General features: G+C 51.1%; 1 protein-coding gene across 2 annotated transcripts in view; it reads right to left on the reverse strand.

Annotated features, from left to right (window-relative positions):
• The window catches only part of DTNBP1 (dystrobrevin binding protein 1), a 129,929-nt gene continuing 105,939 nt past the window's right edge, over window positions 1-23,990 (reverse strand). For both annotated transcript variants that reach the window (XM_080807295.1, XM_080807294.1), the window contains exons 8-10: window positions 9,421-9,576; window positions 1,444-1,587; window positions 1-382 (exon numbers count right to left, since the gene is read on the reverse strand). In XM_080807295.1, the coding sequence (XP_080663421.1) occupies window positions 165-382; window positions 1,444-1,587; window positions 9,421-9,576 (518 nt within the window). In that variant the 3' untranslated portion in view covers window positions 1-164. The remainder of the gene's footprint in view (window positions 383-1,443; window positions 1,588-9,420; window positions 9,577-23,990) is intronic.

Here is a 23,990-nt window from a genome sequence, read left to right on the forward strand (position 1 = left end):
GCCCTTCTGCACAAACTTTATTGTCAGCTGTTCTTACAGTCCGTTCCTCTCCCGTCATCGGCAACCACGTAACAAGCCAAAAGCCTCCATCAAACCACCTGCCTTCACAGTGAGGATCCGCACACGGCCGCGTCTCCCTGGCCACACGGTGGGAGCGCGCTGACCTAGGAGTCGCTGTCATCCGTGTGTAAAGTGACGAGAGCAGTGTCCACCTCCACTCCCTCCTCGTCAGACTGGACAATGGGGGACTCACCACCGTCGCCGGGGGCCGGGGCGGCCAGCTCGGTGCAGACAGACGGCGCGGAAGGCCGCTTGGCTTGTGATCCGGCAGGCGTAGGAGCCGGGAGAGTGGTCTCGTGCGGACCGATCCCCGATGCGGGCCCTGCGGAGTGAAGGAAATCTACCGTGACGTACGGCAACTGACAGCACAGCGGGGACGGTGCCGGGGACCCCGGGGCCGCAGAGCCAGCCTGCCCAGTGGGCTGGGAGCTGGTGGCACCAGGGGCCCTGAGCCGGGCCTTCCTACCAAGTCCAGGAAACCACGGTGCTAAAAGCAGAGGATGCATGTCTTGGAGGAGCATTCCGGGTCCCCTCCCTGATCCCGATCCCTCTCCACCCTTGGGAGTAATTCAGTAGAAACAAGGCTAAGGGAAAACTCCCTGGTCTTGTAGCAGTTCTCCCAATTCATGGAAACTAAAAAGAAGGTCTTAATTAAAGGAGTCAAAGTCAAGAACAGATGGTCGAGTCACTGGGAAAGAGGCCAGCCCTCCCGCTATTCCCAGCGTCCCCACCCTCTGGGGATGGGCCTCGGCGCCCCAGGGACAACAGGAAGGGGGAGGGCGCTGCCTTGTGCAGAAGTCAGAGGCGGCAGCAGCTGATGCGGAGGAAGGGGGCCCTGTGGTACAGCGGCCCGAGCCGGAGGCCACAGTCCGCTGCTGGAAGGACAGGCCTTTGCTTACCAGTGCCCATGTGCGAACAGACCCCGCCCCGCCCGGAAGGACTGTCTCACTGAGCTTGGGGACAGGGCTGGGGCCTCGGAAAATCATCTGCTGAACTTCCGTGACACGCAGTTGGGAGAAGGCAGTGCGTGGAGGACACGTGCCCACAGGATTGCAACTAATCTCCAGCTAGGAGCCCGTGCAGAGCAAGAACTCCAGGAACAGGGTAGGGGGGGCGGCGGCGGCAGAGATTGGGGGTGGGTAGGAGGGGTCGGGGTGTGAGCCACGCAGAGCCCCCATCTCCTGTCCAGGCCAGACAGCCGGACTCCAGCGGCCCTCTGAGCCCTGGTGCAGCGGAAAGGCCCCTGAGGGGGTGTGGGCCCCAAGCACAGGGAGAAGTGGGTGACAGGGCAGCTGGCAGGCCCCACAGGGGTACGCTCGGGGACTGGCACAGTCTGATCACTGTCCTCAGAGGTGGCCATCTGTGCAAGGTGGGCTCACCCACCTGAGACTGGAGACAGCGCCGCGTTGTCTTCGCCCCCGGAATTCAGGAAGACGTCCAAGGCCTCCTGGTCAGATACGTCCATCAGATCCATCTGCTCCAACACGTCGATGTTCACTTCCATGGACGACATGCTGCCCATGGGCTCTGGGAAGAGACGGGCATGAGAGGAAGTGACGCTTCCAGTCGTTAATGACCTTCTAAAAGGTGAGCTTCAAATGCAAAGGCTAACGTTCGCAAGGTGTAAGGTATCTGCCACTCGAACCTTCTACACCACAGCAAGGACCACTCCCAGTCAGGCACTGTGACTGCCTCCTGGACCAGCCTTCGTGACTTTGGATCCCCCCAGCAGGAGCCCCCAGCTTCAAAGAACCCTCCTGCCTACAGATGACCCCGAACTTGATAGTCCCTGCTGAAGCTGTCCTTGCCCTGGTAACCTCTCTTTAATCTTTGCTCTGAAGTGCAGACAAGGTCCGGGCAGCTGCAGGCTGGTGCGCGGGGCCCACGCGCTCCCTGCAGTGAAAGCACAGAGAGGGAAGTCAAGTCGGCCACGGGCACCAGCAGACGAAGACAGGAGTGAGCCTGGGCCCGGGCTGGGGGGGCGGCTGCTCCTGCTCTGGAGCCCTGTGGCCACTACCTCTGTGGCCCAGAAAACTGCAAGCCCTGGGGCTTCACCATTCCAGGCGTGACAGCGTCTGGCAGAAACGAGTTACTTGTGGCTGTGGACGCGGCCTCCGCCCCGCTCTCCAGGGCACCCGGGAGCCGGCACTCGCGAGCAGGCAACACCCCCTCCCATTTAATTTGTAATGGACAGGTCTTTTAATGAACTTGAATCAAAAAACAAGGCCTTAGAAGACAAACACTTGAGAAAAGCCAAGTAACTCCCAGGTAGGAACATCTGTCACCGGAACGTAAAACTTTGGGCAGGAGCTAAATGGAAGGTGAGTGACGGGCCGACAGTCGGCAGGAGCGCACTAGACCCAACCCGCCCGCCCGGCCGCACGGCCCGGAGCTGGGGAAACGCACAGGCCGAGCACGTCACGGCTCCAAAGACGGGGAGACGGTGGGAAGCAGGGCGGCCCGCAGGGGGAGGCGTCCGCCTGCTGGAAGATCTGACCTCCCAGACTCAGGAGGCGGGATCTCCCCCGTGGAAGACAGAGAAAGGGAGGCTCCCCTGTCAGCGGCAGGGCAGCTGGCGGACGTCAGAGGGAAGGCAGACGGGGCAAGGGAGGCCATCATCAGGCTGACAGCTTCTCAACAACAGAAGCCGGGAAACTGCGGAATAAGAAGTTCGGAGAGGTGAGACGAATGTCCTCCCTAAAGTTCTAGAACATTAAATGGCATTTAAGATCAAGGATCACATACAAGCTCAGTCAAAGCTTGCCCCATGAATTGGCACGCAGGGCCGAGGGGCTGCGGAGGGCAGGTCCGGGCCACGAGGAAGCCTGTTTCGGGAAACGTCTCGGCATGCGAGGCCGCAGACAACCAGGAAGCTGGTCCCAGCAGTACCCCGTGCAGGGAATGCGCTTGCAGGACCAGCGGATGGGGCACTGGTGACAGGAGCCACGTGGGATGTGGGGGGAGCCTGTGGGGTGGGAGACCCTGCTCCAGCGGGGGGGGGGGGGGAACCAGAGCATCTTGAAGCACAGTGTCATCAACGGTCAGTGCGAGATTCCAAGAAAGCACGTCTCTGACCCTAAGTGGGACGGAGCTTACTCGTTACAATGACCCTCCCCCTCCCCGCCCCCCCCCCCACCGGAAAATGGCAATATCCAAAGCCACATGGACTGTGGACAAGGCCACACAGTCCCCGTGCTGCATCACAGCCCCGCTGGTCAGGGGCACTGTGCCCACTGGTCAGATATGGGCCCTGGGGGTGCTCTTCGGCAGCCGCTGGGCTGTCAGAAGGTAGAGACCAGGCTGGTTCTCCTTTACGGGTATGGAGGCCTGTCAGCTTGCCTTTCTGGCTACTGGCTTTGCTTTGGCACAGTTCTGAAAGGTGCAGAAGCTCCCTTTCCTTTCTGTCTGTCCCACCCTCTTGAAGAGGGCAGGAGTAGGACTAAGAGAAAAACTGGATTAACAAGCATTGGAACAGCACAAGAAAGATGGTAACAAAGCCACGTGTGTCAGTTATCCCAGTAAAGGCAAATGAATCAGATTTGCCGGTTAACAGGTTATAAGACTGAATTAAAGTGATAAAAGTCTACCTATGTTTCATTCATAGGAGACACTCCTAAAACACAAGGACATTAAAAAAACATGAGAAGCTTAGGAAAAATGGAAAGTAGTTAAACGATGAACTTGAAGAAAGCTGATGCAGTGATTTTAATAAATAAAACAGACTTTAAGGGAAAGCAAAAATACTGGGGTAAAGTGTAGTACTTAATAAAGGTTCAGTTTGCAAGGACAATTCTAAAATTTGTGTGACTACTATTTGTGGTTACATTTGAAGAATGGCAGACAAGGAAGATCTAAGAAATCATAATCATGAGGGGAGGAGGGCTCAATATATCTCTTCGGTAATTACATAACCAAATGCTATAAAATTTAGTGGTAGGCAATATTTCAACAGCCCAATTACGAACTTGTTAGAATCTTGCTCTCAAGTACACAGGAAACATGCAGACAAACTTCTAAGTCTCAAATTAAAAAAAAAAAATCCCATTCTCTGACAACCACAATGAAGTTAAGTAGAAATCAGTAACGGTAACTAGAAACACCTTCATGCATTATTTAAAGCCACTTCTGAATAGTTCACAAGTCAAACCATAATGGAAAATCTGAAAAACCCAGGAAGAAACCGTTACTTGTCAAAACTTGTAGAATTCTGTTAAAAGTGGTGGACTTTAGCCTCCTGAAATGTTCATGGCTTTGACTGCCTTATTCAGACAAGAATCCTGAAAACTCAGCCGAAACGGTCAACTTCAAAAAGACCAAAACCCAAAAAACCACCACCTGAACATCCCTAGCACTGGGGAAGAGAACTTCATGAAATATTCCCTAGAAAACAACAAAATGAAAAGTTGGGTCTTGGAGAAAATACTTGAAAACAAGTGTTCTTGGTTAAGACTCCAAATGAAGGGGTCCACGGCACAAATGAACAGTTTGAGAGAGGCCGGAGCAAAGCTCGTCCCAAACGCCAGAGACAGAGATGTGCACCGTGGACCTCGCTGTGCAAATGTGCTTGAGAGGAGCTGGACGGATGCCATGGAAAACGCGCTAAAATTAGTAAGAAACCGGAAACCTCTATCAAAGGGGAAGAATGGGGAGCTCTTCCCGCAGAGAGAGGGCTGGCGCCCCCCACCCCCGGGAGGCTGGGGGCCGAAGAGTGAGGACAGCCGCGGGGCGCGGTGCTACTCCCTCCCTGTAGGAACTGAACTCAGGAACTCAGGCAGCCCACGTCTGCCCAGGCCTTTTCCCGGGCCTCGGGGCTCGGACGCTCACGTTTCTACGGCGGCACACGGCGGCACAAAGAGCGCAGAAGAGCCCCGGCAACCGCACGGCGGCAAGAGCGCACCAAGGTGTGCAGGGGTGCGGAGGGCTCAGAGGAAGACGGTGCTCCCCGGCCGAGGCCCCGACCCTGTGGCGGGGCTGTGGGGTCTGCTGGTGGATGGCCGGCTGCAGGCGTCCGTCTGTCCACTAGCTGCAGTCCGTCCAACCCCCCCGCGTCGCGCGCCCCACCGCTGAGAGCCGGAGAGCCGGCGCTCCTGCAGGACGGGGCTGGCAGCGCGGCGGTCCCAGGCGAGCCCCGCGGGAGTACGGGTCGGGTCGGGGCGAGGACATGACACCCAGCGGCGGCCGTGGAGGAAGGCTGCGGCCACCGGAACGGGCTCTTCCCGCGCGACCCGCACAAAGACCAGCCGGCAGAGACCGGAGAGCCAAGTGCGAGAGGGACAGCACGAGCGCTGCGACGGACATGAGGTGGGATGTGCCTGCAGCTGGCGCCGCCGGCCCAGCTCCGCTCGCGCGCTTCTACCTGCAGGCGAGGAGTTCCTGCGCCAGACGCAACAGGACAAACCCTCACGGTAAAATGGACAAAACGCATCCCTTTGCTAAATGTGCCTTTATTTAAAGGCCACTCTAGGATCGCTAAGCCTCGGGTCATCACCAGCCAAGGCCAATTCCAGGGGCGTAAGACTACGGACCATCAAGGAAATGCAAATTAAAACCCAAATAAGAGGTCATTTTATACACACCGGCAAAAATTTAAATCTCGCTCTAGCCCGTGTGGACGAAGATGAGGAGTGACAGACGCGCACACACAGCTAGGGCCGCTGTGAACGGATGTGCGGATCTGGGCAGGTCACTGACCGAATCCAGGAAAAACAAAGATAAGCACATCAAATGACCCCTGTAATCACGATCCTTGTCATACGGCCTAAGGAAGCGGTTGTCAAAGTGGGGGCCCCAGGGCCAGCAGGCTCTAGCGTTCCCTCACCCCAGAGCTGGTCAGAAACACAAATTCTCAGGCCCCGTCCCCGACCTACTAGATCAGGAACCCTGGGGTGGGGCAGCCCTCGAGGTGACCGGGAGGCCGGCAACTCTCCTCCCGTGGACCAGGACGCACGAGAATGTCCTTAACCGTGGAGTTTTTAAAACTTTGGAGAAAGCGCCTGAAACAAGGAAAACCCATCACACCATGAACAGAGTTCCACATAGTCGTTCAGTAGATCTGGAAATGATGTAAGAGCAAAAAGGAACAATCGAGGCTGAACGGGCCGGTGTGGACAGTGAGCAGGAGGCCTGCGGGAAAGGCCGGCGGCGGAGGAGCCAGGCGGGGCCCTCGCAGGGGAGGGTGCTGTGTTAGCATTCGAGCTGGGTGCTTAGCACACGGGGGTTTATGTCATTCCTTATACCTCTGGGTATGTTTGGAATATTTCATAACATTTTAAAAAGAAATCTGAACTAAACGTGGCAAAATATTAAAATGTTAAATCTGGAAACAGGAGTATGGGACATTTTCAGTTCTTTTCTGGATATTTAAAATACTTCCTAATTCAGGGAGAGCCCATAATGGATCATGGTAAATGTCCAAGCTCTAAATAAAACCTTCATGGGGAGATAAACACATAAGCTGGTGATTGTGCTCTGAGATACTCCTCCAATCAAGATGGTACCCTAGGGGGACACGAGATGAATTTTAGTTTGGTGCATTTTTATCTGTTCTCTCTTCTCTAACTTTGCTAATCTTACCACCAGCCCACACATCCCCTCCTCCTCTTTCCCAAGCACTGGGTCCATCCTGCACATCCGTGGGCTGAGTCAGAGAGTCTCAGGGCACAGCGGGGCCCCCGACTCCAGGATTCAACTCTGCTGAGTTCCGGGAGGCCCCCCGGGAGCCCGAGATCCACTGCGGGGACGCACATAGAGAGCGGGGCGTCTGCAAGCTGAGCTACTCGCTACCAGCTGCATCCTCAACACGGCGTTGATAAAGACGCCAGAAGCCGGTCCGGACCGCTCCCGCCCCCGCGCCCTGACCACTCAGGTGGCTCCCAGGTCCCCTCGCTGCTGTCGTGGCACTCCACCCTCTGTGGGTTCTCCAGCCTCACCCTGACCCAGGGCAGCCTGAGATCCCTTTACCCTTTACGCGGACACTTTTCTGGGTAAAACTTCCCATGCCTTTGTCTTCATTAAAAAATGACGCTTTGGAAAACGTGAAGAATTCAGATTGCTATTTCTGATGTCGCGGAAGGAGTCCGAAATATCACGTTCACTATGGAGATTTCATCATCTTGACTGACTCTCCCACACGAAACCTCCCCACGTTCATCCCTGGAGACGACCGCTCCAGGAGACAGGTGCGTGGGACCCGCCGGGCCGGGAAGCCCAAGGGACAGCTCCCGACAGCCCTGTGGAGAGATGCCTGTTATCTGTGAACGTCCTTCCGGCTCTGGCTGCAGCAGAAAGCGAAAAAGCCCAAATCTTCCAATTTTCTTCGTCAGTGCTTTCAAAACCACACAAATTGGCAACATGTGCGTGACTCCATTTTTTTTTTTTAACCTTAAAAACATGAGCCCAACACTTCCTTGGAATTTGAAGGCGGCTCTTTTTTAGGTGTCCAAAACCACAAAAATTCAACTCCTTATTTTTTAACTGACGTCTGTTCAACAAGTGCTGGCCGAATGTGTCACTGTGCCGCCCAGGGGGTCCCTGTCCCCAGGGGCTCACCGTCAACAGGAGGAGGGACTTCTGAACCTGTCCTGCTTCCACCACACCGGCCCGCTCGGCGCGCGCTCAGGGCTCCCCCTAAGAGGCACTTCACCTTCTCTCTGGCTCCTCTGGGCCTACGAGCGCTCGCAGGGCCTCGGGGAAGGTCCGCTGAGCAAAGCCGACCACGGAGAGGTCGCCGTTGCCTTCGCTGTCCCACCTCCTCCAGACCCTCGTGGTACAGGGGCGGCTGGTGATGCTCGAATCTGCAGGTTATGTCCGTCAGGACGTGCATGTCTGTTATGGCCTGTTTGTAGCCCCCAAACTCCTATGTTGAAGCCCTAACCCCCAGCGTGCCGGTGTCTGGGGCGGGGGGGGGGGGGTGCTTTGGGAGGTGAATAGGCTTAGATGCGGTGGGGAGGGCTGGGCCTCCCCTCAGGCGATTAGCGCCCTCTGAAAAGACACGCCCGAGGAGGGGGCTCTCACTGCCGTGTGGGGGTGCGGTGAGATGCAAGCCAGGAAGAGGGCTTGGTCCCTGGGAACCGAATCTGCCAGCGCCTTGATCTTGGACCTGAGCCTCCAGAACTGTGGGAAACAAATGCCCGCGGTTTAAGGCGGCTGTGTGGGGGGGTCTGTCACAGGGGCTCACGCTAAGATGGCCTCCTTGTCACCCCAGCCCACGACAGGACCGCTCACTCCCAGCACCAAGCACTGGAACAAGTGAACAGCGAGCGTATTCGGAGGAGACGGGCAGCCTGACTTTTCTAGGCAGAGACAGATGTTAGCTCAGTGGGATACAACAGGGAAGAGCCAACTCCGGAGAGACAGACGCTCATCTTCAAATCTGTCCGACCCACACGACCGACCACACACGATGCGGCCTTTAGCGCATTCCGAGGCGCTCAGATGCTACTTTTCATCTGTTTTCTCTACGGTATTTCCCTTCCTTGTTTTTGGTTTCTTTAGCCTCTCCTGGGCAGGGCAGGGGGGTGGGCACAGGCCTGAAAGAGGGGAGAGCAGCGTGAGGTAACAGAGGTATGTCGGGGGTGTGGTGAGGGGCGGGGGAGCCCGGGGAAGCCCGGGGAGAGAACGGAGGCTGAGGATGGACAGATTTGGGGAGGGGGCGTCTCTGGGGTGCCAGGAGGTGCCAGGAGGCAGGTGAGCAGGGACGGCTGGCTGCACTCCTGCTGAGGCCCCCAGGTCTTAGAGGCAGGTTGAGGGACCCCGGCCCTGACGCCTCCCCTGGTTCCCCGCTGGTTGCCGGGGAACCATCGAGATGCAGACAAGCGTAAACATTCATGCATCTCAATGTACCTCACGTAACATTTATACAGGGAAAGAGTCTACGCGGGCAGCTGGGGACGGGTTAGACGCAGCGCAGCACACTTCCTGGCGGTGAAGACGCTGCTTTGGACACGCGCCCTTTTGAAGAATTTTTGAAAACACGGGGAATGATCGCGTGCGACGCTGAGATAAACACGAAACCAGACACACGCACAGTGTAACGGCAGCTACGTACACAGCCTGGAAAGAACCGCCCGAGAACAGTAATAGAGATTATTCTGTGCTGTAGAATTAGGGCCGATGTTTGCCTTTTTTACTTTTTAAAAAACACATTTTATGGTTTCTGAGTATCTCCAGCTAAAGCCAGGGACTACCGGGAGACACACAACCACAAGACAGACGTGGCGCGACGCGCCCACCCTGAGTTTTGGAGACTCACACCGGAACGGACCTCCGGGGACGCCACCCCACGCCCGCCCGGGGGACGCAGCGGGACGCTGTCTCCGTGCCCCCAGGGAGGGCCCCGCTGCCGGCGACCCCCCCACTTGCCTCTCCTCTCCGCGATCTGCAGGTGACCCGCGGACAGGTACTGCTCCATGTCCTGCTGGAAGGCCTCCTCGAAGAACTTCTGCCGCTCCTTCAGCTTCGCCTGCTGGGTGTGCTCCATCTCCAGGACCTTCTGCGCGTGCTCCGCATCGAGGTCGGCTGAGGAAACAGAGAACTCGGCGTCAGGGTCCGAGCAGGGACGGAGACAGGGAACGGGAATACATCTGTACCCGTGAGCCTGCAAGCTGAGAGGCCGGTGCCCCCCGCGGAGCCGCAGGCAGCCTCCCCTCCCCGAGTCTGGGGTGCTTCCTCGGGCCAGAGCCGTCCCGGGCCTGTGCCTGTGCTGTCCCCCCTCCCGGAACGACCTTCCCACCACATCTCCACTGTGTACGCAACAGCCGCTCGTGTGCCAAGACCAGCCGCTCCCTGAGCCCTTCACCTAACTCCGGGGGGACCTGCCGCTCCATCCTGAGGCCTCCGCGCCATGGCCCTCCAGCTTCTGAAGCTTCTAGCGACAGCATGGCAGGTGAGACTCGGGCCGCAGGGCCCGCGAGCGCTGGGGAGGGCACGGACGCAGCCGCGGGGGCGCGGGTCCTCTTGGCTTTGCTGCTCACCAGCCACGCAACTGCGTGACGACCGGCAGACTCCCCGGGCTTCGTGGGGCCCATCGGGATTTGGGACAGAGAGAGGAACCCCATCGTGACATGCGACTTCAACGGCGTAATGTGGAAAGAACGTCGCGACTGAGGGGCCCTTTGAGTCCAGGCCGAGCCAGGAAGAGCAGGTGACAGCCGTGAGTCCCACCAGCCCCAGCGGCGACGACTCACCAGCAGGACCCCCGGGGCACTGGCCACTGGGTCCGCGCTCTCTGGGGCCTCCCTGCCCTTGGTGCCCCCACGGAGACACCGCTGACGACACCTGGGTCAGGCGAATACCATCGCTCACCCTGTCCGCGGGCCACGGGTCACGAATCCCCACGTCCCCTGTGTTTCACGAGGCAGCCCCCAAGATCCCCAGCTCCCCGGGGCTCACACCCCGCGGAACCCCGGACGGTGACCGCATCCGACTTCACTGCCATGATCAGCTTCGGCCCCGCGGGCAGGCCTATGCCGATCCGGCTCCTCAAGGCCCCCATACTGTTCCCGGAGAAAGGGAAGTGACCAGGGACATCCCCCCAGGCTGGCTCGGAAGCGCCAGGGCCAGACGGCAAGGAGCGCAGGCGGGTGTCCAGAGACAGAGAGCAGTCCCCGGGGGCCACCAGCACGGAAGCAGGGGCCTTGCGGGAGCTGCGGCTCCGCCAACACCCTGACGGAGCACGGAAGCGGGTTCCTCTCCGGACTCCCTGAGCGCAGCCCGCGGTCGGCCTGGGAGGCGCAGGGCCTGTATGGTGGAGCCACAGATGGGGCGCAGAGACGCCGGTGCGGTTCCTTCCACCCACGAAGTGTGTGCCGGGCTCTTAGAGCGACATGGGAATACTCCAGATACACCCGTCAGTCCAGCCCTGGCCAAACTGGACTGGCTGAAGGATCACAGAATGACAACTTGAGTTACTTCCTTTACACCAATATTCTGCAACAACTACCTGGTGGCAGATGTGATGCTAGAGGCTGAGTTGGGCGGAACAGAAGGCTTCGGCTACCTAACCTCTGAGCGAGAAACTGAGGGGCCCAAACACTGGAACAGGCATTATTCCCCACAGTTTTCCTCTGGGGAGTGTCCCATCTCTGGGGTGTCAGAACTCCTATAACTTAAACAAAAACAAAACAAAAAACGAGTCCACTTTAAAACTGGACAGAGAATCTGAAGAAACATTTTTCCAAAGAAGACATACAAATGACCAACAGGTACACGAAAAGATGCTCCAACATTACTAATCATCCTAGAAATGCAAATCAAAGCCACGACGAGAGATCATCTCCCATCTGCTAGATAGACGGCCATCACTGAGGAGACCAGACGACAGGTGCTGGCGAGGACCCGGAGAAAGGGGCGCCCTCACGCGCTGCCGGTGGGAAGAAGGCAAGCTCGTGCAGCCACTGTGGGAGACGGTATGGAGGGTCCTCACTGAAGTTAAAACTAGAACTACCCTACGGTCCAGCACTCTCCCTTCTGGACCACATATCCAAATGACATGAAAAGAGCGTGTGGAAAAGATAGCCGCACCCAAGCATTATCATGGTAGCCAAGATAGGGGGATAACGCAAGCGTCAAGAATGAATGGATGTGGGGGGTTGTGTGTCCACATGCATTCAATGGAATACGGCTCATTCAAAAGGAAGAAGGAAATCCTGCCATTTGTGACACCATGGACAGGCCCCGAGGGTGTTATGCCGGGACGAATCAGGCAGAGAAAGACAAATACTGCAAACCACTTAGATGTGGGCTCTAAAAAGGCCAAACTCGCAGAGCCGGGAGAGCAGCGTGGTGGCCACCAGAGACCGGGTGGTGGGGGAAATGGAGAGAGTGGGCCAAAGGGCACAAACTTGTAGTTAGAAGAGATCTCGTGTAAGACACTGTGCTTACAGTCCACAGTGCTCTATCATAAACTTCAAAGTCGCCAAGAAACTAGATCCTAAATATTCTCACCACAAAAAAGAAATGACAGTTTTGTAAGGTGACGGCGGTGTCGGCAAACGCTTCAGCAGTAATCACACTGCAAAGTGCACTTGCCTCGAATCAACACGTACACCTTAAACGGACACAATGTTATCTGTTGATTATATATCAATAAAAATCCTGAGGATGTTATCAAGTGACTCTTTTTTTTTTTTTATTTAAAGTAGGCTCCATGCCCAGTGTGGAACTTCCGACCCTGAGATCAAAACGTGAGCTGAGGCTGAGAGCTGGATGCCCCAGTGACTGAACCCCCTCCAGGCACCCCTGCAATGATTTTTTTTTTTTTTAAGATTTTATTTATTTATTTGACACAGGGGCAGGGGAGAGCAAGTACTTAGCAGGGGGAACAGCAGGTAGAGGGAGAGGGAGAAGCGGGCTCCCTGCAGAGCAAGGAGCCCAATGTGGGGCTCAATCCCAGGACCCTGGGATCATGACCTGAGCCCAGGCCAGCCACCTAACCAACTGAGCCACCCAAGTGCCTGCCCCCAGCAGTGATTTTTTTTTTTTAAGATTTTATTTATTTATTTGACAGAGAGAGATCACAAGTAGGCAGGGAGGCAGGCAGAGAGAGAGGGGGGAAGCAGGCTTCTTGCTGAGCAGAGAGCCCGATGCAGGGCTCGATCCCAGGACCCTGAGATCATGACCTGAGCTGAAGGCAGACACTTAACCCACTGAGCAACCCAGGCACCCCTCTAGCAGTGATTTTTAACAACAAAAAAATACACAGAACTTACAATGAACAGTCTAGGAGGCCCACTATCCTTCGCCCTAATCAGTCGCCTTACCACCTCCACTGATAGCCAACACCACATTTCACAAATGTTGGGAATATCATAATCCTATATGCATGATATATCTTAAAAACTCAGTAATGGAGTTTGGTTTTTTAAAGATTTTTATTTGGAAATTAAGAGATTATTTTTTTATGTTGGAAGCAAGGGAGAGCATGAGTGGGGTGAGGGGCAGAAGCAGAAGCGGGCTCCCCACTGAGCAGGGAGCCCGATGTGGGACTCGACCCCAGGACCCTGGGATCATGTCCTGAGCCGAAGGCACTTAACTGACCAAGCCTCCTAGGCACCCCAATGGAGTATGGTTTTAATCCCAAATCAGTTACAGTCTCCAGGACTTAGAATATTCTGGGCATTCTTCTTGTATTCTAACCTACATCCAAGCAAGGAATAGAAATTAGCATTAACTAAGCAACACCAACAGAAAGGAAATCTTCCCGACTTCATATAATTATAGGTATTAGCCCTACGATGTGCCACTGTTCACACTTGAATAATCACTGTGGGCATTCTCTGTGTTTCCACGTCCCCATCTCACAGGTCCGTTTACCGGGAGCCGGCGTGGAAGGAGCGCAGGTCCGGACTCAGTCCAGGCAGGTGCGCAGACACCCCCGAGGCTACTTCCTGCAGACCCTGCAGGCTCCCTTGCCCACACCTCTCTCCATTTTTCTGCTCAGGGTGCTCTTGGGAGTCAACCAACGGGTGACGGACGTCAGTGTATCAATGCTCCAGTGTCCCATGCTTTGGACGGACGGCTCCAGGAAGCATTCTGAACACTTCTCGGAGATCCTGGGGGAACTCAGCCCCTTGGCTCTGCTGTCCACTTGCATAAGGCTTCCCTGTCTTGGCTTTTCCTCCGAGCTCACGCTCTGCATCCTCACTCCTGCTCTCCGTGGTCACCTCCCACACAAACGACCAGGCCCGGCTTCCGGAGAAACCCACGCTAGCCCATCCAGGACTAGCTGTCACGTAACCCTCTGCGCGTCAACGTCCTCCTCCGGACAAGAAAGGTAAAAACACTAACTCGGTAAGGGGTTGGCAGCACTCAATGAGGGAACGGATGGGAATCACCGGGCACACGGCACCAACAGTGACACCTCCTACCAGCGCCACTTGAGACAGCAGCCTCTTGAGCAGGAATATTATGAAAAGGACACCTGAGCCATCACCACACGCCAGGACGTGTGCGACACTGAGAATCACACCAGCTCTCTCAGCCCCACTCAGGCACTCGGGCATTGGTCCCCTTCCAGGGGCCTTACTAGGTGTGCACGGGACTGAGCGGACTCGAAGAGGGGAGGGAGGGGACTGAGGAGGATGCGTCTTCGTTTGTTTCACTACAGCCGCCAAGCCCTCTGCCCAAACGCCTCCTGGCTGCCCCGTGCGTTGGAGTAGGTCAACCCGAACAGATGAGAGATGCTCCAGACGCTTCAAGCAAGGTTAAATTCATCTTAAAAAGAATAATTCCAGGGGCGCCTGGGTGGCTCAGTGGGTTAAGCCTCTGCCTTCGGCTCAGGTCATGATCCTGGGATACTGGGATCGAGCCCCCAATTGGGCTCTCTGCTCAGCGGGGAGCCTGCTTCCCCCTCTCTCTCTGGCTGCCTCTCTACCTACTTGTGATCTCTGTCTGTCAAATGAATAAACTCTTTAAAAAAATAAATTAAAAAAAAATTCCAGAATAAGCAGCTCAGAAACAGAGATCAACGTAGAAATCATCAAAGGGGTTTTCACTAAAGAACACCTTGTGTTAATCGAATTAAGACTTTCTATAGATAGCTGTACAAGCTTGAAAATGTTCATTCTTCTCAACACTTCTGCTTCAGAAGTTCAATTCTCTCCTGCTTCTGAATTCTAAGTCTTATGGGTTGTTTTTTTTTTAAGATTTTATTTATTTATTCATGAGAGACAGGGAGAGGGGCAGAGGCAGAGGGAGAAGCAGGCTTCCCACTAAGCAGGGAGCCCGATGCTGAGCTCGATCCCAGGACTCTGGGAGCGTGACCTGAGCAGAAGGCAGCACTGAACAACTGAGCCACCCAGACGGCCAGTCCTATGGTTTTTTTATCGTAAGTTTTCTATATTGGAATGAAATCCAATCACGTGTCATCCCTCACAAAAGCAGGGGTAGATCACGGAATTTAAAATGCCTTAAAGAAGAGGAAGAAGATCACTGTTTTTGGTTTTTAAGCATGTGACGCAGTCGTTCTGGAAATATTGGCGACCGCCCGATGTTGGCTTGTCCCTGACTTCCGAGCTGACCACGTGGTGACAGTCGCTGAGCAGCACGGCCAGACGAACCAGCACCGCGGTCAGGGGGACGATGAAAAAGCACAGGGCGGATGGCAGACACAGTCCAGCGGCTCGGATGTGCAGAAGCTGCACTCTGGCCTCGGGCCTGAGCGAGAAGGTTCTAGGGCTGCAGACGGCCCCGCGGTCAGCCAGCTCCCGCCACATCTGGGGTGCTGCTGCCGTGGGAGGCCGTCTGCGGGAGGATCTCAGATCTAGGGCTTTCACGGCATCCAGATTTTAGAATGACTGTGGGAAAACATTAAATGATAGAACCTTTTCTACAAGGAAAAATGATCCCTTGTTTGTGCTCGGGAGGTCATTCATTATACTGGGAAAAGACAAAGATTTAAAAAAGAGCTTCGCCATCTGACCTAAAAAGAAAAAAAAGAATGACACAGGCACAAGCAGTACTAGCTCTCCCGCCGGAAGGCCGGAGCGGTCGCCAGCGCGTCACCAGCCGGGTCCGTGCTCCCACAGTCGGCCCCACTTCCTGTGACTGGCGCGTCCCCTCCAGATGACACTTTCTCACAACAACAAACTGGTATCAGCAATTCTCAACTACAGGTTTCGTTGGGCCGTAAGAGTGGCGGGGGCATGTGTCTATGTGAATCCACTGAGCTCCTTCCTGGACCACGTCAAACCCCTCCCTGCCTGCGCCTGCGCACAGAGCTGGGGGTACTGACAGATGACAGGTGTGGAGGGCTGAAATGGCCCCCAAGCCTGCAGGGAGCCAAGAAAGGGGCAATGTAAGGAAAACAGGAGAGACCTTTCAGGTAGATTTAACAATAATCTCGTGAATCCAAAAATGTTAGAAGAGAAACAGGGAAACTCCTTAAGTATGAGAGTTAAGAAAAATCCTGGTAATTTCCATATATCATTTAAATATCGAGAACATTTTTCATGCGAGCTAAATAACCAAGAATAAAAATAAATTTAAAATCTAGAAGATATTTACAATTCAGATGTTTTTAGACGGTTAGAGCCTAAGAATTCTAGTTAAGTGCACGTGACAGGATCCAGGCAGATCACATGACATCTCTGTATATTTCTAAACACAAACAGGTAAGAGGGGGCGCCTGCGGTGCTCAGTCGGTTAAGCCTCTGACTCTTGATCTCAGCTCACATCTTGATCTCAGGGTCATGAGTTCCAGTCCCACACTGGGCTCCATGATGGGTGTGGAGGCTACTGTTTTGTTTTAAAGGTAAACAAATCTCTTTCCTGACGGTTTTTAATTAGAAACTTAAGTGCTGACATAGTGTCAAACCACACGACCACCAGAAGACCATACTAAATTCTATCCGTATGACAGAATTTAAACTCTGGGACTAATGTTTTTCATGCTTCTAATTATTTGCATTTATTTAATAGGTCTTTATGGGTACATGAATCATGCATGTACATTGTGGAAAATTTTTAAATTTTTAAAAAGCACAAATAAGAAGGTGAAAATCCCTCTTAAGTAACAATGAATAGGTGACCACTGCTGGCATCTGGCATCCATGCATCAGATTTTCTTTTGTCCTTTTAGACTGAACTGTACAAAACTGCAACATCTGATCCCCCACCCCCTATTTTTTCTTTGGTGCCACTAAGATAGTTGTTGAACTTTATACTTTCAAATAGTCACAAGTTCATGCGATGTTGTCAAGAACAGGGTGTAGAGGGCGGCCCCATGCACCCCCACCCCTGCCACGAAACCTCCACCAATGCGAACATCTTAGTTAATTATGGTGTAACATCAAAACCAGAATAAATGACATTGGTACAACCCCCAGAGGTCATTCTGATTTCATCATTCACTCCCTTGAGTGTGTGAGCGTGTGTGTGGGGGGAGCTCTATGCAGTCTTATCCCACGTACAGTCTTCTACAACAAACCACAATCAAGACACCCAGCTGTGCCAACCCCCCAAGGCCCCCCTCATGTTACCTCTTGTGACCACACCCTTCCTCCCCAACCAGGAATCTGGTCTCCAAATCTATTAATTATGTTATTTCACAAATGTTACAGAATGGAATTATGCAGTATATATCCTTTTGGGACTGGCTTTTTTTCACTCAGCATAATTTCCTCGAGGTTATCCCAGCTGGTGCACATGCGGATAATTTGTTTGTTCTTATTGCTGAGTCCATGGTCTGGATGTGCCACAGCTTAACCGTTCACTCGTGGAAGGACAGCTGAGTTGTTTCCAAATTGGACTACTACGATAAAGCTGCTATGAACATTTGTGTACCAGTTCTTGGATGAAAATAGGTAATTTCTGAGATTAATGCCCAAGAACACAATTGCTGGGTCATAAGGTACGTGCCCACTTTGTTGTTGTTGTTGTTGTTGTTTTAGTTTTGAAAGAACTTCCGCAATGGCTGCTCTACATTCTAGCCCCGCCATCAGCGTATCCGTGACCTCGCCAGCACGGTGAGACCTTCCAACTGTAATGCAGGACATCTCTCCTTTCCTTCTCCCCAGAGTTTGTGTCTATTAGAAACAACTCTGGGCTTCCTCTTATCTTCAATAATTCCTATTTTTCTAAAGGTACTTTTAGTTCCCTGAGATAGTTCTTCCCTCTCTCCCCCCACTTTACTTTTCTTTACATTTGGACTTAATAAATATTTAATTTTGGAAAAATTCTGTTCAGAAACTCAGGACTCAGATAAGGGCAAAATATACAAGATTTCTCTCCAGTTTTAAAACCCAGGTAGTTTTCTTGTTGTTGTTGGTTTTCTTTCTTTCTTTTTTTTTTTTTTTTACTAGTTAGCAGTAAATTAGTTTTCAAAATAAGCTATACTCATACTAGCTTATAAATTTTCAAAATTAGGCATACTCAACCAAGTTTAAAGTCTGCCAACCTCCTGCCCCAACCTTAAAAAAAGTGAATACAGATTGTCTTACTAGATCGAAAACAGACTTTTAAACTAATGGTTTCCTGGAACTGGGGTTTTTATACGTCCATTTTAAAAATTTCAAATTCTGCACCCGACATTTCTACAGTTTTTAACCGTTTTCTTCTAGCCTTCATCAACAATTAGTTGTTGAGACAGACTTGTAAGTATTGTAAACCATACGTCATTTCTACGAAAGCTGCAAAGTAGTAAAGAGCCCTTATTCCTCAGAATTGGTATTTTTAAGAAGATTTTCTGCGCACGGAGAGTTACCGAAATTTGTCAAGAAAGTTAAATGACTTTTTAAGAGAACTTTTCCTCACCTCCGACACACACCTGCGCATGCGCAAACACACACACACACACACACACACACACACACACTCCCCTGATACACATTTATGGGGAACCATAATTTTTTTCACATGCAATTAAGAAAGGATGTTCCTTACCTACAGTACAGTAGTGTCGCAAAATGGCAGGTTTTGCAGACAGAATAACTAACTTTCGGACAACAAAGCACTCCTTGCAAGCCCTGAGGAGGCTTTCCAAAGCTCGGTCCTCCGGGACAGCTCCTGGAGCAGCTGTTTCCTAAACTCATGTCACCGGAAACAAACACAAGTCCATTATCTAAACTCTGGAACATTTTACAATTTCTACCAATCGCCCTGAAGGAAATGACCACTATCCAGAGTATGAGTAAAACAGAGTTGTGTGCACAAGGTCTGCTGAAAACCGTGGGGCAGAAACGCTCAGAAAAGACAGCTTGCTGTCCTTCATGGGAGGGACAAGGTGCTCAGAAGCCGCCCCCAACCCCAGTGCAGCTGTGAGCCTCTGGGCCCCACCATTCACCCCTCCAGGCCCGGTGCTTCCTGTCAGTGAAAATGGGGGTGGGGGGGCAGGGTTCAATGACTTCCATAAGGAGGTTACGTGCAATTCTAAATACCACGCTTCTATTTTTACTTGCAAAATGGTGACTGGGGCAGGAAGAGGCAATCCTAAATCCTGTGTCCTTTTTGGTAAAATTATATGAAAACCAGATTAGCAGTAAGAAATGTGGAACCTTTTCAATTAGACAGTGACATGTTGAGAAAATTAGCTTCAACTAGTAACAAAAACCTGGTGGTATTTCTGCATTCATTTTCCTGCTTAAACAATGATTAGAACCCAAAAGCTTCAGATTAATGGACAAGTGAGCAGTGTAGTCTTCGGCCAGAGGCTCTGTGAGTTATTAACCTGTCGGGACAGCCACACGCTCCGCAGGGGGGGAAGGCTGCCAGGAGAGCTTCGTGGCCTGAATATAAGCGCAGGGAGCTCCCAGCCTGTGGCATTTCCTGCAGGGGACCAACAAAGGACCTGATGGCCAAGATGAGTCACCATTCAAGGCAGTGGTTCAATGCCATTTGAAAGCGCTATCATTCTGGGATACGTTGACAAAAGATACCTTTTACACAAACAGTACATAAAAATGATAAAATATCAAGCCTATATCATGATATCCTATTCCTTGGATGATTTCCAATTTTTTTCTTATAAGACTGAAAAAAAAAAACCAAAAAAACCAAACCCCAGTCTCGAAGCTTTGTGTTATAAATATTTGGAAAAGAGCTTAATTACCTAGAATTTTTAAGTCACATCTGACACTTTCCTGAATTTTACTTAGGGTACCGACCTACTTAACAAAACTTATTGGGGTGGGGGGTCATTAGATCTTTAGAGGGATCCTTTCAAATTCCAAAGGTATTTTTCTGTTACTACAGGAAAGACTATAAAAGTATAAACCAGCTGCTTACGTCTAAATGTGGAAATCAGCTATTACAAAGCTCATTCACATGGGTTATGGAGATAGTAGGCCAGGGGTTCTCAACCTTTTGTGGCATCAAAATCAACTTGAGGGCTGGTGAACACAGATTGCTGGGCCCCGTGCCCGGAGTTTCTCATTCAGTAATTGCTGGGCCAGAGACTCTGCATTTCTAACCAATTCCCAGACGATGCTGATGCTGCCGGTCCGAGGACCAGGCTTTGGGAACCACTGCTCTAGGTGAACTGTATCTGTTCTTCCACTTCGTTCAAATTCTTACTTTGTGCAAATATTTATACAATGGAAAAAAAAATACACGACGGGGAAGCTGCCACACTTCAGGAAAATGACAGAAACGTCATCTCCTTGATGCTTTTCAAACTCTCTGGCGTATCATCTAAAAAGGAAAATCTCCAGCAGCAACTGAAATGCAGAATCATAAACCAGCGTGACCTATGGTCATCTTTACTGGTGAGAGACAAGTACTTTCAGGGCAGGAGTCCCTCTGGAACAGCTCGATCTTGTTCTGCGGAGTCCCTTTCCAGCCCCTGCTCAGTGGCCTGGCAGCTTCATGTAGCAAGAAACAAAAATGTGACCAGATCCCGTCAGTCCATCAGTCTCCTGGATTTCTGCCTACAAAGGCCGGTGCAAGTGAGTCCCCCCCACCCTTTCCCTTTCCTAAATTTGGATTAGCAGAAGAAAGTATTTGTGGACCTGGATCCTTGGGTATAGCAACTTCAGTAAAGATGCATTGTAAGTACTCTTAGTTTTTATTGACCCGTTTCCTCCCAGAGACGGTCACGGGCTCTATCCGTCGTGTTGTCTGTCACGAGGAGGAGAAGCACAGGGCCCGATGCAGGCACAGGCTCTGTGAGCCTGCTGGCAGGCACAGGCTCTGTGAGCCTGCTGTCCGAGCTGGTCTCACAGACTGGGCAGTTCACAGTTCTCACCGGCCTGGCGCCTGTTTAGACAAACGTTGCCAGGAGGTAAAGGCTTCTGCTAAGGGACATCTTCGGCACCAAGGCCGTGTAACTGGTGGGCAGCAGTCGAGCACTCGAACGCTCTTAGAGAGCTGACCACCTCATGGAAAATCCCTGCGACAGAATAAGCTGGTCACAAAATAGGTTTTTGTGACACTAGGTCACCCAGCAACCTAGAGAAAATTTCCGTGCAATGAGGTACACGGTAAAATACCACACGATCTCCGACCCAGTGGCATATCCCCCTTAGGAATCGGTACTGGCTCTGGGAGACCCAAGGCTTAGCTAAAGCTCTTAGTGTGCATATAAAGAAAACCGCCTGCGGTTTTCCTTTTGTCGTGTTCTGTGTCTTCAGAGCTTGGCTTCACCATTAGTGAGAACATTCACTCAGGTCTCTGCCGACCAGAGATGCAGGTACCAGTGTGGTACAGCCAAACAGCGGCTGACAAGCAGCAGCATCCTGTCTGCTCTAAGGGGAACCTGTCATTAGGGGTCCCGGTCCATAAGGGGCCTCTGCAGTCTCAACCTTCACTGTCACTAATTAGGCTAGCAGAAATGTGGACTGCACCTCATCTGTGGCTAGATCTTGCTCAAGCTAACGCTTTGGCTGTTGGGCATCTTTTGTGGTTCCATACAAATCTTAGGATTATCTGTTGTAGTTCTATGAAAAATGCCATTGGCATTTTATAAGGATCACAATGAATCTTTAGATGGCCTCGGGTAGTATGACCATTTAACAGTATTAATTCTCCTAATCCATGAGTACGGTATACCTCTCGATCTATTTGTGTCATCTTCAATTTATTTCATTAATGTCTTATAGTTTTCAGAGTACAGGTTTTTCACCTCCTTGGTTAAATTTATCTCTAGGCATCTTATTCTTTTTGATGCCATTGTAAATGGGACTGTTGTCTTAATTTCTTGTTCTCATGTATAGAAATGCAACAGATTTATGTGTATTAATGTTGTATACTACAACTTTACTGAATTCTTTTATTCTAAAGATTTTTTGATGGAGTAGAGTATGTTTTTGTAGCACTTAATCCATTACACTTAAAGTAATTATTAATAGATATGTACTTACAGCCGTTTTGTTGTGTTCTGGTTGTTTCTATACTTCCTCTCTTCCCTTGTGATTTGGTGATTTTCCTTAGTGTTATGTTGTATTCCTTTCTCTTTATTTTTTGTGTATCTATTATAGGTATTTGGTTTGTAGTTCATGAGGTTCCTATGTAACATCCTATGTACACAGCAGGCTGTTTTAAGTTGGTGGTCGCTTAAGTTTTGGCACAGTCTAAAATGACTACATTCCCTCCCCCCTTCCCCAGCTGATGTTTTAAGTTTTGGAGATATTTTACATCTTATTTTGTGAATTGATGATTTTATTACTTTTGTCTCTTACAGTCATACTAGCTTTGTAGGTGGTTGATCTATCACCTTTACTATATGTTCACCATTACCAGTGAGAATTTTTCTTTTATAATATTCTTATTTCTAATGATGGCCATTTCTTCTCTATTTTAAAAAGGCCCATTTTGCACCCACTCTGGAAAACAGTATAGAGATTCCGCAAAAGTTAAAAAAAGAACTATTCTATGATCCAGGGACCGCACTACTAGGTATTTACCCAAATAATGCAAAAATACGAATTTGGAAGGACACATGCACCCTGAAGTATATATAACCGCATTCTCTACAATAGTCAAATTATGGAAACAGCCCAAGTGTCCTAAATTGATGAATGGATAAAGAAGATATGGTACATATACACAACACACACACACACACACCGGAATATTACTCAGCCATATAAAAGAATGAACTCTTGCCATTTGCAACAACATGGACGGAGCTAGAGAACATTAGCCCAAGTAAAATAAGTCAGTCAGAAAAAGGCAAAGATCATATGCTTTCACTCATATGTGGAATTTAAGAAACAAAGAGCAGGGGCACCTGGGTGGCTCAGTCAGTTAAGTGTCTGCCTTTGGCTCAGGTCATGATCCCCAGGTCCTGGGATTGAGTCCCATGTTGGATTCCCTGGTCAACAGGGAACCTGCTTCTCCCTCTCCCCGCTGCTCCCCTTGTTTGTGCGCTCACACTCTCTCTGTCAAATAAGTAAATAGAATCTTAAAAAACAAAAAAAAACAAAAAAAACCCCAAAAAAACAGAGCAAAGGGGAAGAAAAGAGACAGAGAGGCAAACCAAGAAACAGATTCTGAACTATAAACCAAACTGATGGTCACCAGAAGGGAGGTGGGTAGGGGGATATGCTGAAAAGGTGACATGGGTTAAGGAGTACCCTTGTGATGAGCACTGGGTGATGTAGGGAAGTGCTGATCCCTATATGGTACACCTAAAACTGATATTACACTGGATGTTCACTAAGTGGAATTTAAATAAAAACTTTTAAAAAATGAAGAAGTCCCTTTAATTTTCTTGCAAGGCCACTTAGTGGTGATGAACTCCTTCATGTCTTGCTTGTCTGGGAAACCCCTCTCTCTCCTGAGTGGAGAGTGGTAACTGAGTGGTAACCTTGATAGGTAGAGTATCTTGGTTCTAAGTGCTTTCTTTCAGCACTCTGAATATATGATGCCATTCCCTGCAGGCCCGCAGTTTCTGCTGGATATCGGCTGATCATCTTATGGGGTTGTGGGGAGATTCCCTGGTATGCAACCAATTGTTTTTCTCTTAAAGTTTTTTTCTTTTTTTTTAAAGTAGGCTCCACGTCCAGCGTGGGGCTTGAATTCACAACCCTGAGATCAAGACCTAAGCTGAGATCAAGACCTGAGCTGAGATCAAGTGTTGGAGGCTTAACCAACTGAGCCACCCAGGTGCCCCTCTCCTATTGCTTTTAAGATTCTCTCTTTGTCTTTTACTTCAGACATTTTATGTCTTCCTATGAGTCTCTTCGGCTTCATCTTATTTGGAATTCTCTGTACTTCCTGGACTTGAGTGTCTGTTTCATTCACCAGGATAGGAAAGGTTTCAGCCATTACTTCTTCAGACAGGTTTTCTGTCCCTTTCTCTCTCTCTTCTCCTTCTGGGACCTCTATAATGTAAATGTTACTATGCTTGATGTCGCCCCAGAGGTCTCTTAAACCTTCCTCATCTTTTTGATTCTTTTACTTTTTGCTGTTCCAGGTGGTTGATTTCCACTACCTTGTCTTCCACATCACTGACCTGTTCTTCCACATCATCTGCTCTGCTGTGGAGTCCCCCCGTG

The sequence above is a fragment of the Martes martes genome, assembly GCF_963455335.1.
Source record: "Martes martes genome assembly, chromosome: 6".
NCBI lineage: Eukaryota > Metazoa > Chordata > Mammalia > Carnivora > Mustelidae > Martes > Martes martes.